The sequence below is a fragment of the Lepidochelys kempii genome, chromosome 2, assembly GCF_965140265.1.
Source record: "Lepidochelys kempii isolate rLepKem1 chromosome 2, rLepKem1.hap2, whole genome shotgun sequence".
Classification (NCBI taxonomy): Eukaryota; Metazoa; Chordata; order Testudines; family Cheloniidae; genus Lepidochelys; species Lepidochelys kempii.
In genome coordinates this window covers 94,127,020-94,147,119 of record NC_133257.1, presented here as the reverse complement: position 1 = coordinate 94,147,119, position 20,100 = coordinate 94,127,020, and the positions used below count along the sequence as shown (strand labels likewise).

General features: G+C 38.2%; 1 protein-coding gene across 4 annotated transcripts in view; it reads right to left on the bottom strand.

Annotated features, from left to right (window-relative positions):
• CDH7 (cadherin 7) overlaps positions 1-20,100 on the bottom strand; it is a 107,957-nt gene that overhangs the window by 25,461 nt on the left and 62,396 nt on the right. For 3 of the 4 annotated variants that reach the window (XR_012157269.1, XM_073331690.1, XM_073331691.1), the window contains exons 5-6: positions 17,132-17,299; positions 15,640-15,827 (exon numbers count right to left, since the gene is read on the bottom strand). Coding sequence is in view for 2 of the 4 variants with exons in the window: in XM_073331690.1 (XP_073187791.1) it covers positions 15,640-15,827; positions 17,132-17,299 (356 nt within the window). In the remaining 2 variants the exon portion in view is untranslated. Of the gene's footprint in view, positions 1-1,638; positions 1,706-15,639; positions 15,828-17,131; positions 17,300-20,100 lie in introns of those variants that run through there. The other variant, XM_073331692.1, reaches the window with a different exon arrangement.

Here is a 20,100-nt window from a genome sequence, read left to right as displayed (position 1 = left end):
CATGACAGGCATTGTGGTACATATGGTATCTAAGAGAAGTTCCAGAAACAGGGCAATGAAGCAACTGATATGATATGCTGTGCATCAGGCTTACAGAGAGAACAAGAAACCTGCCATGTGTTAAGGCTATTCTTATTTTCTAGCGCAACTACCCATACCAGTGAAATAAATTAGGTTCCAAACAATGGCATAGAGAAGAGGGAGAAAATGTTAAAGATAAAAAGCTGATATGTTTCGAGCAAAGCCTGGGAACTCTGAGGCAAAGGGCACACAAATTCTGTAGCTAAGTGTTTGAATTCTGTGGCACTGTGCTGTGGTGGTGGCAGCTTCATTTACAATTAGAAAATTGAGGTTTTAATGAGCTAGCTATGCAAATGAATAATACAGTCAGTACACTAGCCCCATTCCATTTATTTTTATATTAATTTCAGTTTAACATGTAGTGTCCCAACATTTTCAATCTGTGGCTGGTGATCGTACTGACAATGTTTAACTGAATCATAAAAATCATCATGGGGGTAGCTGGAGCTTGTGGCAGCCGGGCAAAGGTGTGACATAAGTTGCATATTTCTGCTAAAATGCTCAGGAATAAAAGAGTTAACAAGTGTTGCTATTTAACTTAAGATTTCAGAGTTTAAAAAAACATAAAGATGAATAGGGCAGCTCACACCCCTCAGAGCTAATGTTTTAGGCTGTCTGAAGATTTGGGAAAACGTCGATCTATTGGTTTGCACTTGCTTCACATTTTCAAGCCTATGTTCACAGTTATGAGGCCAGAAACAAAACTTCAAAACAGAAAGAAAATATTTTTTCTGGAACATATATCTGTAGGTTTTAAGGCTAGAAGGGACCACTGTGATCATCCATTCTGACCTCCTTATAACACAGCAATACAATTTCCCTGTATTTTATTCCTGCCTCAAGTCCAATAGTGGTGCATGAATTAAAGCAATGGCGGCCAGTATGTCCCTTGGCCCGCGACGCTTCCAGCAGCTCCCAGTGGCCTGGAGCAGTGAACCGCAGCCACTGGGAGCCGCGATCAGCCGAACATGTGGACGCGGCAGGTAAACAAACCAGCCCGGCCCGCCAGGGGCTTTCCCTGCACAAGCAGCGGAACAAGTTTGGGAACCACTGAACTAAAGCATATCTTCTAGAAAAAAAATCCAATCCTGATTTCAAATATCCAGTTATGGGAATCCCTCACAACCCTTGATTTTTTTTTAAAAAAGTGCCTTCTTTCTAGTCTGAATTTATTTAATTTCAACTTCCAGTCACTGGTTCTTGTTACTCCTTTGTCTGATAGATTGAGAAGCCCCTGTCACAGTTCCAGGGTTAACTGAACTGCTGCTGCCTCTGGGATCTGCTCAAGGGCTCCCCTGTAGGTCTCATACCTCCAGCCATCACCTCTCTGTGAGTGGGGACCTTCTTCCCTCTTCCTCCAGACTAGGGATTTAAGTTTGCTGCCCCCCTTGTAATTCACTACGATTATCCCAGCAGCCTGACCTTAGTCTATTGCCCGCTGTTCTGCTCTTCCAGTGACCAGCCAGTTTTCAGACAACAGTACATTTATTTACGAAAAAATCATTACAGAGAAAATATATCATAAACAGGAAACAGTCTACACACATAGTCACTTACCAAGTGTTACCCATCTTCCGCTCGGAGACCCTGGTAAGTTGAAAGTCCTTTAAAACCTTCCAGCAGGGTTTTCCCTCTGGGTTACAAATTCATGTCAATTTAAAGATCTAAATGAGAGGCACTCAGACAGGTCAGAGTGAGCCTTTATACACAAAGCTCTTTCTTTGACTCATGGACTGGTTGACTGTGGTCTGAAACATAATATGCAATTACCCTCAGGGAGTGACAGTTTTTTGGAGTTGTTTACCTGTCCTGAGATTTGCAGTAATTACACCCCACTGACTTTAATTCCTGGAGGAGGCTTGGTAACTCTCCTCCATAGAGCTAGAATACAATTCCTAGCTCACAAATGTTTATAAATATTCTCTGTGACAGAGTCTGACACATATCAGTATAAGTTTTTTGAAGTTTCCATGCTTCCCAGGTTTCACATTTGGTACACACACACCTTTATCAAATTTCTTTTCCTCATGTAACTACTCACAGATGCTGAAAATTCATCCTTTAACCTTCTCTTTGTTATGCTAAATACAGTGACCTCCTTGAGTCTTTTATTGAAAGGCAGGTTTTCCAATTAAATCATTCTGTTGGTTCTTCTCTACACCCTCCCCAATTTTTCAGCATCCTTCTTGAAAGTAAGGACACCAGAACTGGACATGGTGTTTCATCAGCAGTTGCAATGTCACAGTGTCAAATACAGAGGTAATTTAACATCTCACTCTATAATTCTGCAACAACCAATATATTCTGTGGGTGAAATTCTGGCTTTATTGGAAGCAATGGCAAAACTTCCACTGACTCCAACAGGGCCAGGTTTTCACCCTATGTCAAATTCTGATGCTGCAGAATCAAGTAATTCACAGGACCATATTATGAGCTAGAAACACTGGACACAAAATGTATATGTGTTTTATATGTATGTATATGTATATGGGGTTTATTTGTATACTATATATCACCTATTGCTAACTCTCTGCTGCATGGCCCTGATAGCAGTTATTTAAAAAAAAATACATTCATTTTATGTTTCAAATGTCCCTTTGATTTTAGAATTTTAGGTTGGTTTTAGGTTGCATACAATACTTAAACAGTGGGATATGTTGAAGTAAGATGTTTTAGATTACAGGAGGACTTCATCACACATGTGGAAATATATTACCAGGATGCAGAGTAAAATATCTTTCTATTAGATATTAGTGACCAGCTAACATCGGTGCCAAAATCAGCACTCCAAAGAAAAAAAAGATTCAGAAAGAATTCCATTTTAAAAGAAAATGTGTAAACAGTACAATATACCTCATCAGATAAACTCTGCAAAGCCTCATTCAAACAGAGCAGGGCACAAGAAGTTAAAAAAAAGTATGATTCAAAGGTCAATTTTGACAGATATTCCTGTTCTTACGTGCAGTTCATAAAAATTATTTAAATTAAAATTTTTGGTAAGTTTAAAAATTAAAACATATCTAGGCCTTTGGTTTGCTTACCACACATTAAGCAATATTGTCACATTTGGCACATTGACATGCACCTTTATTTTGTTACCATTTATTGGCCTCTTTTTCTAAGGGCAGAAACAGACTTCTCTTTTAGATTGTAATTCAAGGATACAGGAGTGATAGAGGATGCATTGTGAAACAGTAAAGGGCAAATAAGTTACATATACATAAGAGAGAGGTAGTTCATTATTGAGAAGGATGAATGACTAAGGTCATGTAGTTTACATATGTTTTACAAGCAGGCTTACTAGGTTTCAGAGTAACAGCCGTGTTAGTCTGTATTCGCAAAAAGAAAAGGAATACTTGTGGCACCTTAGAGACTAACCAATTTATTTGAGCATGAGCTTCTGTGAGCTACAGCTCACTTCAGAATCTGAAGGGCAGTGAGACTGCAGTATGGGGCATTCAATGCTAATAGTTTCCTAAACTTACAGGGACCCTTGCTAAAGAAATATGGTCCAAAAACTTTTAAAATACAATTTTGATGGGAAAATGCATTTAGTAATATAGTGTAGACTTTGTTCACAGAAATAATTATACATGTTTAAGAAAGAAATTGGGCTCATCATTAATTCTTGTGAATTGCCAGTCCTGGAAGGTGCTGGGCACCTTCGATGAGATGATGGAAGCCTTCAACTCTCAAAGAAATCAGTGGTAACTATGGTAACTAAGCACCCTGCAAAAGGTGTTCAGCACCTGACCCCCAGAAAAGGGCATTTCCCTCCTGTGAAAATTTAGAATTTTTGGGAAAAAAAGTCATCCCAAATCAAGAGAAAAAGTCAAATATTCAACATTTTTCACAGGAGGAAAAATTGTGAAAACTTCTATTTCAGGAGAACTGAAGTGAAATATTTCAGCTTTCAGGACAGACTGCCTCCCTGCCTAGTTTTGCATCAAAATTTTCAACAGAATCAACACCTTCCCACAGAATGATTCAGTTCCCTCAAATCTGTATTTTTTGACTGAATAGTGTTCTGTCAGAAAATTTTCAAACTGCTATACTCATTACCCTTTAGGAACAGAACCTTATTTTTCAAAACTGATCACCGATATCAAGAGGTGAAAAGGGAAAACATTACATTGTGGAAGAGAAGTGGTGACTGCAGGAGACAGCTTAAGTCTGTCTAGAATTACAGTTCTTCATTACAGCATCCTTTCCAGGCCCCCCGTTGAGTAAAACATTTAAATGCACACATTCCAAGTCAATGGGCCTGGCTGACCCAAAGTTCACAGAAGTCAAAGGAAGGAATCCCATTGAATACAATGGACTTCGGATTAGGCCATTGCTCAACAGAGACGGGATAACTAATGTGATTAAAATTAAATGTGTGTATAAGTGTTTTGCTGAACTGGGGCCCAGATCTCTGCAGAAATCACTGGCCTCATAGGATAAAGAAAAAAGCATACAGTATATAATCCCCCTGACACCTCTGCAGGTACAAACTCAGAACGTATGGGGTGAGGTCCTGGGTCTTTCTGCCAATGTGGGTCTCTCCGATGAACTCATGACTCCCCCCACTGGTGATATGGATTAGTCGAACTGCTACCGTAATAGTGGCACCTCCTAGGAAATAATGGATGATCCATCCTAACTATGAATACTGTACTCCCTTCATAAATAAGTATAAATTACCAAGCACTTCAATAAACTTTATATAAACAATATAAACTATAATACAAACTATAAACACAAAAAATGCAAGGAACAAGTTATATTAAATAAATATATATTAATATGGCTAGATTTGTAAAATATATAAACAGGTATCCATAGAGGACACCATAAAACTCTTCTTTTTTTGTCTTTTTTAGTCACTTAACACAACCACTCAAAGTCTCCCTGATTTTAGTTGTTAAGTCATCCTGTGATGTTGCATTCCATATGTTTATGGAAATATGCTTATGAGTGTGAATATAATGTAACTAAAATATGCTTTATGCAAAAGGTCTCTTGTAAGGTATCATTACAAAGCTTATAATGACAGGTTTCAGAGTAGCAGCCATGTTAGTCTGTATCCGCAAAAAGAAAAGGAGTACTTGTGGCACCTTAGAGACTAACAAATTTATTTGAGCATATAGTAAGCTTATAATCTACTGAGCGTGTTCACCCTATTTGTATGAATGTATCATTCTTGTATCTGAAGCTAGAAATATGAAGTGTTACTCTGAAGTCCTATTGTAACTATGCAAAGTGTGGGCCATTAATGGTGGCTTGGAATCTTGATGGCTCCCATTAACTAGGACAATTGGTTATAAATGGCTCTGTTTACTTGTAAGCCTTCCTGTATATGTGTGTGCCAGACAGTGGGTAATGAAGTCTCACAGGACATGTGAACATGTCACACGATACTGGAATCCATCTTAAACCTGGTGCTTTTCCATTTCGAAGGGAGGATGGGAACCCAGAGAGAGACAAAGGATTGCCACCTTGTGACAAAAATAGAAAAGGGGGTGGAACAGAACAAAGTGGGCTGCAGTCATGAGAAATCCCCTAGTTACCACCTGAGCTGGAACTAACAAGAACTGCACCAGGGGAAAGGATTGCGCCCAGATTAAGAAGGAGTCTAGTCTGTGAAAGAAGCTTATCGGAACATCTCTGAGGGTGAGATTTATCTGTATTCAGTTTCTTAATGTATTAGGCTTAGACTTGCGTGTTTTGTTTTATTTTGCTTGGTAACTTCCTTTGTTCTGTTATTACTTGAAACCACTTAAATCCTACTTTTTATACTTAATAAAGTCACTTTTGTTTATTAATTAACCCAGAGTAAGTGATTTATACCTGGGGGAGCAAACAGCTCTCCGTATCTCTCTATCAGTGTTATAGAGGGCGGACAATTTATGAGTTTCCCCTGTATAAGCTTTATACAGAGTAAAATGGATTTATTTGGGGATCCCATTAGGAGCTGGGTGTCTGCGTGCTGGAGAAAGGAATACTTGCTGAGTGGTTTTCAGTTAAAGCCTGCAGCTTTGGGGGCATGGACCAGACCTGTTGCAGCAGACTAGTGTGTCTGGCTAAGGCAGGGTTCTGGAGTTCCAAGCCATCAGGGAAAACAGGCTCAGAGATCGTTTCAGCACATCAGGTGACAGTCCCAAGGGGGTCTCTGTGACCGAACCCATCACACATCCTCTAACATGTCAGTCCCAAGTGCAGGTACCTATTTGTGGTGCAACTCTAGATACTACAGGCACTGTGGTCTGATGTGTATTTTGATTGTGAGATCGGATGATCTGCAAATATCAGAAATAGCTTTTCAGCTCTAACCCCTCCTCACACTGGGGGACAAGATTACTTAGAAGCTTTCTGCTTTTTTTCCTGCTAGGCTGGGGCAGCTGTGGGGCAACTTTAAAAAAATCAGTCAATCTTCTGAGGGGAGATGGATGCTCCTTTCCTCTCTGGCTCTCTTCACCTCTTCCCCCCACACCTTTCTTTTCCTTTTCAACTGACACCCCCGAAGGAGGAGCTACCTCCTCTCTCCCAGGCACCTGTTCTCTGGGTAAAGAACTAGTCAGAGCTCCACTCTTTCAGGACATCTGGGATTGCCACTTTATTTCCTTCCCTTGAGCTTCCTCTTGGTTTAAGGGACGGTTGCCTGGCAACAGGGTAGTAACCCTTCTGGGATGCAATCTTCAACCCTGGCTGGTCCCAGGTAAATTTCATGGGCCTCCTTATGGTATGGGAGTTGAGAGGTGGGGGTTACAAGTATATTCCAGGTTTACTTCAGTAGTCTATCCCAGTCTACTATAGTATATGAAGCTACTGGCATTTCCTGTCTATATTAGACAACTCAAAGAAAGCACTCTTGAATGCATGTTCCACATGCTTATATAATACATAAATAAAAAGGTCTACCACTTAGCGCTCAGTCACTATTTAGACCTTTTAAATTGCTCATGCTCATAATAGTAATAGTGGAATCTGCCTGCATAAATTAGTTTATGAAGAATATTTATTTTTGAGAAGAATATATTTCCTTGATTAAAGAAAATAATCCTTAAAAAATTACTAACTGATTTTTTTTTTGCTAAACTACTATCCAGTGGCTTGTAAAAAACAATCTGAACTCAGTCCAGATATTTATACATTGCAAAACAATCAGCAATTTTTCAACAATGGAGGAAATATGTGTGTTGATTGAATTACTAATTAGCTATCAGGAAATGATGAGAACAGATTTTCAAACCCATTGTCAAGCCAGTTCCTAGGATAGCTAATTCAGCAGGTTCTAATTTACTGCTAAAGGAGGACCCAACCTTACAAATACTTTCTAGTAAAAGTAATGCTCAGTACTGAGTAAAATTCAGTCCTGAACAGGGGGCCAGCAGAGGAATGTGTTCTACTCTACTGTGAGTAGTGCCATGCAGACTTCAATGGAACTACTTACAGTAGAGATTAAGATGTCCTGTTTTTCAGTCAATGTCGGGGGTTCAATTCCTGACTATCACAAACTTCTCGTGTAACCGTGGCAAGTCACTAAATATCTCTGTTCCTCAATTCCCCATCTGTAATATGGAGGTCATAATAAATCTAGTATGGGTATTATATAGGGATAATAATATTGTCTGCCTTGTCTTTTTAGATTACAAATTCTTTGGAGAAGAGAAAAGGAGTACTTGTGGCACCTTAGAGACTAACCAATTTATTAGAGCATAAGCTTTCGTGAGCTACAGCTCACTTCATCAGATCATCTTCTCTTGGAGAAGAGACTGTCTCTTAGCATATGTGTGTACAATATCCAGCAAAATGATATCCGAATAATAAGATGAAGCAGCATCAGAAGGAAGCATTTGTAGGATCAAGCCCTAAGGGTTTGATTCTGCCTTAGGATATACTTCCCAAACTCTCATGCATAGGACATTTGTGCCTTCTATGGCAGGCTTTAAGGCAGAAAATCAAGATACACACTTTAGGTAATCTGGGAGGATGGAAAACCCTTTGTCAGTTATGGTATAAGGAATAGATCTTATTACTGACCTGGAAGAAACGTGTTCCAAAAAAGGTTAACTTTCAATATAGAAAATGACGAAGACACTGCACATTACAGACACTAATAAAAGACAGAAAAATACACTGGAAAGATCTGCTGTTTTTTTTCTCTGTCAATCTAACTAGCATATTAGATGCTTATATTATACAGAGCATCATTTAACTGGCCTTCAGATTATCCCCTCATTACTGCATGTTATAACAGAAGCACAGTTTCCAATAAAACAATACCAAGCCAAAAGCTTACAAATCATTACATCAGTGTTGAAGGTTAAAAGGACAATGTATACTTTAGTTCTTTCTTCAGTACAGTGAATAGAGCTTGACAGCTTCATTAATATCTGTGCATTAGTGTTATCTGATTAGATACTGTACAGGCTCCATTCATCTTGTCTTTTTTTTATTTTCCCTTTCTTTTTTGGGGATAGGGATTTTGTCCTATCTGAAGGAAATTACAAAACAAGTCACCCATAGCACAGAAGCTGGATATGCAGTTATCCTTCACAGTAAGCCCATTTTTGTAATGCTCATTTTTTACTATATGGTAACTTTGTAATAATGTATTTTACAGAGATGGAAATCCCATTTTTAAGCCCAGTTGAGGTCTCATATTGAAAACCATAGTACATCAAACAAATGCACATTGAGTCTCAAAGGAACCAAGAAAGGCTCAAGTTCTTACATTGTAAACTCTGATACAGAATTGAAAGCAAATTTTCTAGCTGGAAAAAATGGAATGTTAACACTCAAAGGCTCACTCATAAAAGCCCTCTTTTTATAATTGCCAATATTACTTTTAGTAGCCAGCTCAGGTTTTAAAATAATCTCTTAACAGCAATACACACACACACAATATATATATATATATATATATATATATATATATATATATATATATATATATATATATATATATATATATAACTACTTTGAATTACTTGTTTTCAATTTTTTTCACATAACATTCAAATTGGGTGGTGATATTGGTGATGGGGTGGGGGGGTGTATGAGAGGAAAATGAAGACAAACTCAAAAGCAGCCCTACAAAGTGAATCTTGCTTCTTGATACTTGTTACTAGACAAAAATCAAGTATGACCATCTTCCAACTGCTTTTCAGGATTTCTCACTGCAGTAAAGGTCTGTTCTGAAGTTCACTGAAGTCATTCCATTGACTTCAAAGTGCTTTGGATCAAGCTCTATCACTTTATTATATATCCTATTTAAATGAAATAAAATAAAATATGCACAACCTACCTACTACTACCATTACCACTTTAAAACCTTTGTATTTCTGGGGAAGACAAACTTTTAGATGGAGTGAGATGGGATGGATATAAGAGACTTTGTTATCTATCAAGTGCCTTGTACGATCATTTTCTTAATGTATTGTGTTATGGGGTGATGTTTTTCTGACTGTAAGATTAACTGTTGCCTACAACATGGGTACAGATGCTCTTTTATACATTAAATTAAAAAACAAGTAAATAAAACTGAAATCAGTACACATGATTCTCTTCTCCACCCATTACCCTTAGGTGTAAATGCTTATGGCCTGTGCAAAATTGTATGTATGCTTTTTTCACATAGAAAGAGAAGCATGTTCAAAACATCTGATGTTCTGATGTGTGTACACCAGTGAGGATTGTGTAAACGGCCACTGCAAATTTGTTTTGCAATTGTCCAAGCACAATTCTGTACAGACACTTTGAAAAAGTAAGTTTCCTTTATTGTGATTGGAGGTAATAATTGATCAAACCATGATTCCACTTCCAAAAATTCTATTTCAACTCCAGAGCTTCTTCTGGAGAGAAGAATGAGACATAATTTCTACAATTACTTTATCAGTAGGAAAATTACTATTCCCTTCAAAATGCTGCTAACTAGAGTGTGTATGTAATTTATATGGGTCCTTACTAAATAAAATATTAATAGTTAAACATGAATAAAGCTCATTCAAGAACACCAAAATCGAACAATAGAAAGAGCAGTCATAGGGCAGATCTACACTACAGGGTTAAGTCAACTTAAGTTATGGAACTCCAGCTACGTTACTCTTGTAGCTGGAGTCAACGTACCTTAGGTCAACTTATTGCGGTGTCTACACCACACTAGGTCGACGGGAGAAACTCTCCCATCAACTTACCTTATGCTTTTCATTCTGATGGAGTACCGGAGTAGATAGGAGAGCGATTGGTGGTCGATTTAGCGGGTCTTCATTAGACCCACTAAATTGACCGCTGGTGGATCAATCGCCATGGGTCAATCCCCAGATAAGTAGAGACAAGCCCATAGTCATGCTCCCTTTGTCCATTGTGCAACTGCTACAATCATGTCCCCTCCATTTCCCGTCAGCTCACTCTTTCAGCAAATAAAACCCACAATGTCAACAGAGTCATATCCCTTTTGAAAAAATAAAGTGAATTTTAAGCATTCATATTTTTAAAAGACAACAAAAAGGTTAGGGAGACCAACAAAGAGAATGATAGGCAAAGTTTTAAAACTTCATGCACGACTGGTAAGTACAGCTGGCACTTTTTCTTGTGAGTGGTGACTCCGTGCCATACACATCTATAGATTTTAAACTTTAAAAAGGTTTCCTATCAATCATAGTTCTGATAATGCCCCTCATACCTCACCATCTTTAAAATGAAAAAGAGTATTTGTGGCACCTTAGAGACTAACAAAAAACATAAAGCTTATGCTCAAATGAATTTGTTAGTCTGCCACAAGTACTCTTTTTCTTTTTGCGGATACAGACTAACACGGCTGCTTCTGCAAAACCATCTTTAAAATATGTACCCTCGCAACAGCCCTGTGAGGAAAGGAAAAGCTATCATCCCCATTTCAGAGATGGAGAACTGAAGCACATAGAGACCAAGGATAAACATTTCAAAAGCACCTAAGGGAGTTAGGTACTTACATTCCATTTTCAAAAATGATGTAGGGCCAGATGTTTAAAGAAATTTAGGTCCCTAATGATGCATATAGGTGCCTATCAGGGTTTACAAAACACCTAAGTAGGTGAATTGCCTAACTCTCATTGATTTTACTTAGCTATTCACTAAGGGTAACAAAAACAGACCCTGAGGCTAGAGGACACATAGAGAAGCAAAAAACCGCTCCTTCCATTTGCAGCAGCCAGGGGAGTAGTGAAGAGTTAGTCATGCAAATATGCCCTTACAAAGGTCAGGAAGGCAGTTTTGTGCTAGGAGAGAAAATAAAACTAGCATACCTTTTTCTCCCTTTCAGCAGCCAGAAGAATTGTTTGGTTTGGTTTGGTGAGGGAGAGGGGGAATCATAGCGGAGAGAGGAAGGGGCTCCAAACTGATTAGGTAACTACTAGTCAGGAGTTGCTATGAAAGATGTACACTCTAAGCAGGTTGCAAGGACAGCACCCTGCTACTAGTCCCAACACTTTCCATTCTTCCAGTGGCTGGGGATAGGTATGGGCTGGGTTTTGCATGAGGCCATTGCCTCTGGGATGTTGGTAGTGAGTCCTCATTCACTCATTATTTGTACTTGCTTCTGACCAGTAGGTTTTGTCTTCTGACTCACACATATCTGGTAAATTTTTCAATCCTGATTTCAGGCAGTAAATGAAAACTGACATGCTAGGAACAATGTATCAGTTTATTGGTATGTGTGTTTCTATATATAAGCAGGATAAAATGTTTCCGCATACACACAGTGCATGCATTGTTAGGTAAGGAGCAGATTAGTAATTCAAATGCATAATATGTCTCATGTGATATAGAAGGGACTTAATTTGCTGGTTGGTTGGGTTTTTTAAAATGCCAATAGCAACGTAAATGGCTCATTTCTATAATTATTATTATTTACTAGATTAAACTTGGTGAATAGAAAAACTCCCATTGATTTCAATGTTCCAAGATTTCATCCACTATTATTATTTAATCCCCAACAGACTGCTCTGCTTTGTGGAAGACATGGCTCTTATCCCAAGGAACGATCTCCAAAATCAAAAGAAAATAAAAACAATTAATTTATGTGGCATGAGCTTGAAACAAATTTAAATATTGAATGCTTCTCCTGTTCATCCAGTCGTGGTGTCCAATCCTAGTTTGCCTGGCATGGAGTCGGGTAAGGCATCACACGCACATGCACACAATCAAAAGATGGATCTTGTTCCCAGCTCTTCCATTAACTGAGGGGGTAGGGAAGGGTGTCCTTCCAAAACTTTCTGGGAAAGAAGAGCCCCAGAGTCTCTACTGGTCTATATGAAAGACTTCTACATTGTCCTGCATGCATAGCAATGGTGCCTAATATATCACTGGCCAAATCCTGCTCTTTATTGTCTTGCAAGGGAAGAGTGGGAAGAAGATGTAGGGAGCCTCTCTTCCCTTTGCCCAGTTCCCCCTAATGCTCAGGGGAATGTAAGTAGAGGGCAAAGCTACTGTCACAACAAATATTGCTTCAAATGGGGCCTCAACTAACAGCTATGAAATGTGACTAGGAGTCCAGTCAGTTACTGTGCACTGTCTCAGGCACTAGGCAGCAGCAGTAAAGCATTCTCAACACCATGTCCTCCCAGGTCCTGTCATGGCAGCATGAACCATGAGAACAGAAGATCCACTTTTCTCCCCAATGCATCTCCCACCATTAAAAGATTTCGTCTAAAATCAGCCTACATGGAGCCCCCACTTATACCTGTGCAACTCCACTGAATTGAGTAGGAATGAAAAGGTGTAAGTGAGGGCAGAATATACCCCATGAAGTTTAGATTACAGCTACAAAGGCTACAACTCCTTGTTTTGGAACGTGTGCCCCTAAGATGCAGAGAAGAGATGTGTTGAAATGTGCATGGGAGGAAAACAACTTTCTAACACCCTCTCAAAACTCATACTTCAATCTCAACCTCAGCAAAGACAATACCCATATTAAATGGGCAAGATCTATTAGAAACAAATAATCTCACTGAATACACAACTATAAATTAGCTTCTGAGTCTTAATATCAGCATCCCAGTGTCTGGCCCTTTCCAAACATCCATCCAGCTCTTTCCTTAATAGATTATTTTATTACACACTACTTACATCTTTTGCTGACTTGGGTAGTTTCTTTCATTTTCCCACTCAGTCTGAATGTACACAAGTTCTGCTTTATTTGCTAATATCCCTAAATCTCATTTCTTTCTATAACATTGATATCCTATTTTTAGGAAATCTCATCTTCATTTGTTTTAACTAATGATTCTATAAGGTCTGTGTATGATTAAGCAAAACCTAGACCTTTAGCAATGAGACCAAAATTTTAATTATCTCTAAATTTGTGCCCTACTAAAGCCAGAAAGTAAAATCATAATTTCTATGTGAAAATCAAGTAGCAGGAAGTCAAATATTAAACAGAGAACCAAGTGTGTTTCTGTATTTATTCTGACAGCAAGTGGTCCTTTGCATGCCCATTTGCCTGGTTTGCACAAATGACTATAGTAACTATGTGCAAAAGCCAAGGTGCACAGTTACACATGCATTTTTGTACATTGAACACAAGCCTCCCTATTCAGAAGTGTTTCCCATGACATCTAATTGCTTGATGTATGTGCACAAATGACATCTGCACACACAAACACATTATGCATTAAATTATGGGCAAACAAATTTGAGGCTGGGTTGAGGCTTCTTTGAAATTTTGTTCCTTAATTTCTACTCTGATTTTTGGGAAGAAGGCAATGAATTACAGACCCTTGTGTAGAATACTTCCTGCAGTTGGTAGCACAGCATTGCTGTTAGGTAAGTTCCAAGTTACAGACTTACACTCATTCCCTTACACTTTTATGCAGAGCTCAGTCATGTTACCATGCAGTGACACCGTCTGGCTGATTCAGTTGTCAGCTAGCATGTTCAACATTATAGTTGAAATCCATTCCACCTGCATACAGTACCCATAATTGAATTCTGTGTAAGTGGACTGCAGAGAAAGGGGAATTGGGAAATGAAATCCTTGCCCCAAGCCTGGAATCAGTCCTGGAGTCTTCCACTGCCAATCCCCGTCCCCCTCACTCAATGTTGTTTGCAATGAGATATGCAAGCATAACAAGGAGGCTCTTTCGACTGTGCACAGGCATCCCTACATACCCACCCCACACTGAGTTCCCTCGTGCAACTCCAGTGTGGAGCTTATGTACTGTGGAGGGTCTTGAGCTTGCCCTATGCTGCAAGGGTAGATTTTAGAGTCCAAGAGGTAGATTTTAGAGTCCGGATGATGCCAGGCTGCTAAAAGGAGGAAAATGGATGGGATGCTGGAAAATGGATAAAAGATTACCGTATTTCTGAGGCACTATTTTTTGACCCAACAAAGGTTTCAAAACGGTTAACGGAATGGAGTAGTAGAGTGAGTCAAAATTTGGTAACCTTTTTAATGTGGTTCACCAGGCATTTCATGAAGCACCTTTCAGACCAAATTTTCAGCACTGAAAAGGACAGGTCAAAACCCAACAATAAATATAACAATGACAACAGAGATAATAATAATAATTAATAATAAATGGCAGTTATTTACCCACTCTGTACAACACTGAAATCAAGATTCTCTGAGTCCAAGTTTCATGCCTACAGGCTCATAGCAAAATTAAAACATATGCATCAGCTTCTGACTTGGATCATCAGAGACCCCAGACTGATTCAATATTGTTCAGTGTGACACTGACAAATGTTCTCCCTCTAGGACAGGCATAAATCTTCCAGAGCTGTACTTGGAGACATTAAATGAGCAAGCTGAAGAAGCCACATTGAATTTGGCTGCTGAACAAAGAAAAGGCTAACTTTTCACTAGCTATATTTCAAATATGTGTTAAGTAGAAATCAGCACAGTATGCAAGAAGTATGCTTGATCGCTTCTGCCTTGAAAGAGGATATTTGAAAATCACGTTGCAGTATTAGGAACTGATTTTTTGGGGGAAGCTGAATATCCTCACATTGCTCTGACTTCAGGGGGGTTCAGCAGCTCTCAGGAGGTAGCCAGTACCTTCACAGGATCAGGCAGTACATTGCAATTGTATCATGAAGAAATCACCTCTTCAGCATATAAACAAACTGGAATTTCCCACAGAATGGAAATTCTGGATCCTACACAGCTCTAATTGTGAATTCAGGCCCCGAAAAATTATGAGAATGGCTGAAAAATCATGAGATTTTAAAAAATAATAAACTTGGGATCCGTTTTATTTGCCTTCTGGCTATTGAGTCTTAAGGGTGCCCTCAGGCAACCTTTTCTCTGCAATCTTGAGAGCTAGAAATCTACCAGTTAATAAATGAAAGCTGAAATTCTCAGATAATTCTATAGGTGCTGGGGCTTTAAAAAAACCCACCAAAGATCACTGGGCTCAGTACAAATGATATTCAGGCATTTTTTTAGAAAAACTGAAATCAAAATGAGATCTGCTAACATGACCCAGTAAAAGCAGGTGAGGATCCTCCCCATCTTAACCATACAGTCTCATCCTTATACCTACTACATTGGTCTTGCTCAACCACAAATAAAAAAAAAAAAGTGAATTTTACCTTCTGAATAGTAATGATTCCCTCCTGTGTATCTTTGTCAACAGAAATTTTGAAAACTCCAAGGCCATCACCATCCACAATCTTATATTCCATTTCAGCATTAGGGCCTACATCAGCATCTGCAGCTTTTATTTTGGCCACCACTGAAGCCACAGGCAAGGACTCTGGGACATTATACTGATATGATCCTGTAAAATTTAAAACAATCATTGAACCCGGGGTCATGACTTATATTAACTTTACAACTCTGTTGAAGGTACCACATAAACGTCTTAGTTGAAAAATAGAACAATTGTTCTTTGAGGTGAAAGACAGTGGGTATCATTTCTCCATCCTCCACTCTCTCCCACCAGGTTTGTGGGATTGTTTAGACAGCATCTCTCTAAATTTAAAGAGTGAAGTAATGAGATGAACTGTTACTAAAAAGGTTCAAGAGAACAAGATTTTTTTGGTATATTTCCTATAATATGAGAGGAATAAAATAAAAGCCAATAGAATGAGTATTAGTCCTAATTTTTATAACTGTAAATCTCAAGGAAGCCCTGCCCATACTTGACATGACTGGATCTTGAGATATACTCAGTTTCTGACCCTTTAATAAGTGCATCTCCCTCTCCCTTGAAAATTTCAACCTTGTAGTACAAGTAGAAAGTGATATACAATGCAGCTAGAAAAGATTTTGGAGTGTAGTGTGCAGCCAATACCATTCTCACCTCCAGAAATAGATTCACTGTTGTTCTATTAATACCACAAGCAATTGGAGGCAGTAAATCTAATTCTCCTTCTCTTTGGACATATTTGTTTTTCATATACACTTGAGAAGAGGCCAGATTGGGCATGAATACATTCTGCACATTATTCTAATTTCCCGTAGCAATGACTTTACAAGGAAGACCATTGGAAGAAAGAAAAGGGATGAGATAAAATGTAATTTATAAACAGGGTGCCTCAAATTTGGTAATATACTTGTTTCTTTCCTCTTCTTGCTTAAGTCAAGAGCCATTTTGGTCAACACAAGTAAATTGAGGGCAGATGGTTTTGTTTCTTCCAAGATTGATTTCTTATGAAACACGGAGTGTCTGCACAAGAAAAATCTTGCTGTATTTCCAAAGGAATGTGAAGTTTATGCAAGAAAGAAAAAAATATGCATCTTGAAATCCCAGAAGTAAATGCTGCACTATAAATCTTTTATCTTTCCTTTGACAGTGAAAGAACAAAAGATATTAATACATGTACATAGTGTGCATCACTGTGTTTAAACTGATCTGAAAAATATTTATGTGTGGACTGGTAAACAAGATAGATTTTTCCAATGTAATAATACTAATACTACTAAAAATATAACCTAGCTGTGATATAACAATTTTTATCCAGAGATCTCAAAGCACTTTAAAGAGGAGATAAGTATGATAAGGTCCATTTTACAGACGGCATGTAATGTACAACATGCAGAACATTTAGAAAAGGTAGCAACTGTCATAAAGTAACTTACTCCGTGGAAACCGTGGTGGATTATCATTGACATCGGTCAAGGTGACAGTTACAGATGTGGTCCCAGACAGTCCACCATTTTGTCCAACCATATCCTTTGCTTGAATAACAAGTAAATACTGGTCTTTGGCCTCCCTATCCATGTTCGGTAGGGCAGTCTTGATAATACCTGGAGACCAACAAAATACACATCATTGGTTGCATTTATTATTGGTAAATATATTGACATAAACATTATGTTTGCCTTAAAAGAATAGTGTTGTAATGAGATAAAAGGATGATTTGGACTAGTTTCTCCATATCTATAATATATTGTCAGGTACAATGGTGAAGGTACTTGTTATGTCAATATGGGACAGCATCAACAGCTATAGATGGGTCTTTCCTATTGTGAAATCAGTGATCAAGAAAAGTAGTTTACTCATAGAAAGCTTTTACATAGGCATCAGCCACGTAGTGTAAGCTCCTGCGGATTGTTTGAAGCTCGGTCTGAAATAACTACCTCTGGGTCAGTTTCCATGTCCATTCAATCCCTTGCATCTCTGCTGAGAGTGCCAAGAAGGGGGGTAATTAGTATAAATTTTGTCATGGTACTTTTTCACTGGGAACTGAACTGAACAGAACCCACAGACTCCTTTCAAAGTTTCCACCAATCACTGCTGTCAGAAGGCAACAATTTGCAACCGATGGTAGCATAGGCTAGAGGCTTTCTGTGCCGTATGGTTTTACACTGCCACACGTCACTGTACGACGAGAGCCCTCTATGAGAAATCAATAGCAATATAAAAGTCCCGGGTGGATTTCATGGAGTTGCTGGCACTTGCACATCTTGTGGGTCCTCAGCCATCCGATCTCTCATACAGCTTCGTTTCCCCACAATTGGGGTGATACGGAGAAACATGTATTTGTATTGTTTTTCAAGATTCCACGCTGAGTGAACAATTTAACAAAGGTCTTGAAATCGTCATTGACCAAACGGATTCTGAGTATTATTTATCTCATATCCTTCTAACACCGTCAAATGAAGCTATTTTGTATTGGCTGCTATTTATTTAAACAGTTGCAACTTCTAAAGCACCCCATTTAGGCTTTGATGTATTAACTGAAATACTCTAATATATGAAATAATATTATTGTTATATTCACTTAGTCATTTACATACAATTTGTAATTATGATTTGAAATTAAAAAAAAAGAAGCAAAAAATCCAGTGCGTTACCCATTCTGCTCTGTCGATATGTACCAGATAAATAAATATTCCTTCTCAAACCACAATGACTTTATGAATATTTCATGTTTCGTACATTGTACAGCTGCTAACTCTGATTTCCAGAGAGGCAGGCATTTACTCTACCAATGCTTAGTATCACCAACAAAAGAAACAAACAACCAAAATAAAGGAGAGGCACACTGGGGCCCATATCACTTCATTGGAGATTTGTCAAATGTTTAGTTACAGTTCTATTTATCTTCACTTCTTTTGAACGCAGGGCTCCGCATTAAACTTTTCTGTGCAAAAATATTTGCTTTACAAATAGATTTCATGGTACAACAAATTTGTGGAAAAAATGAATACTTAATTTCACAACATATTCATTTTTAACTGTTTCTAAATGTTCTGATTTGCTTGCTTTTGGTCATTTATAGCTACTGTCATAACTCTTCCAATGCTAGTCATCATTTCTGGGAGATAATTGTCATGTACATAGAGGACTGTGGCATCACAACTAATAAAAACATAACAAAACACTTCAGTAGCATTCTTCAAAGATTTTGATTGAGCAGAAGTTACCATGCCACTGTCTAAGAGGCTGGGCTATACAAATTTTGGATACCAATATATCGATTTAGAAACAGGTATAGCTGCCATGGCACAAAACCCCTAATGCGAATGCAGTTATACCAGAATATAGCTCATTTCCATAAATTCAGGCATTGTTAAAGTGTTGGAAAGAGGCTCGCCATGTGGTTAATGCTCTGCACTGGGACTCAGAAAAGTTACATTCCCAGCACTGCCACTGACTTCTTAAGTTGTCTTGGGTAAATCATTTTATTTTTTTGTGCCTCAGTTTGTGCTAACTGTAAAACAGGGATAATAAGAGAATTCCTTATTTCGCAGGGACATTGTGAGGGTAAATTCACTAATGACTGTTGAGTACTCAGATGCTACATTGATAGGGACCAGATACACACTTAAAGAGAAAGGGCAAAAGTTACTAATTTTGTCTTCATAAGAGCCGATACAATAGAATGGATAATGTTCACAGACTTCATGGAGACTGTAAGGACATGTGCACAATGATTTGGCTGTAAAAGTTCATAAATTTCTGTGGAACATACAGAAAATTGTTTTAAAAAAAAAAATATTTTTGGTGGTGGCTGGCAAAAATGTGCCAGGTAATTATTGGCATTCAAAAGCACAATGCCTTGTTTTTAGCCCCGGGCCAAAAAAAAAAAACCAAAACATTTTCCATGAAAATTTGTCAATAAAATATAAAAAGAATCATTTGAAATTTCTCACCGAATTTTCATTTTCACTTTCTGAGGAGGAAATCTGGAGTCAGAAGACACCCAAAAAGGGCATGCATTTACAAAATGGGAGAAGGGAATAAAAACGCAGAAACGAGAGGAGTACAAAATCAAATCAGGCAGGGAGGCAAGTCTTGATTTGTATGCCTTGTACAGCATATCATGAATGCTTAAATGAAAATAATAATGATAACAATAACTGCAGCAGTTATGCAGCAACTAATGGCAAATGTTTACCAATATTACAGTGATGAGTACAATATGTGGATCAAAGCAGAATGGAATAGAATAATGGATTCTTCTGCACAAAATGCTTGCATGCGCACAGTGTAAACCATAGTGTTTGTTACAGTCCACTTTTAAGTAAAATAAATTACATCAATTTGTGGTGTGTGACGAACACCTTGAAAATTTGGGCCGGAAATTACTTTCTCTGATGCT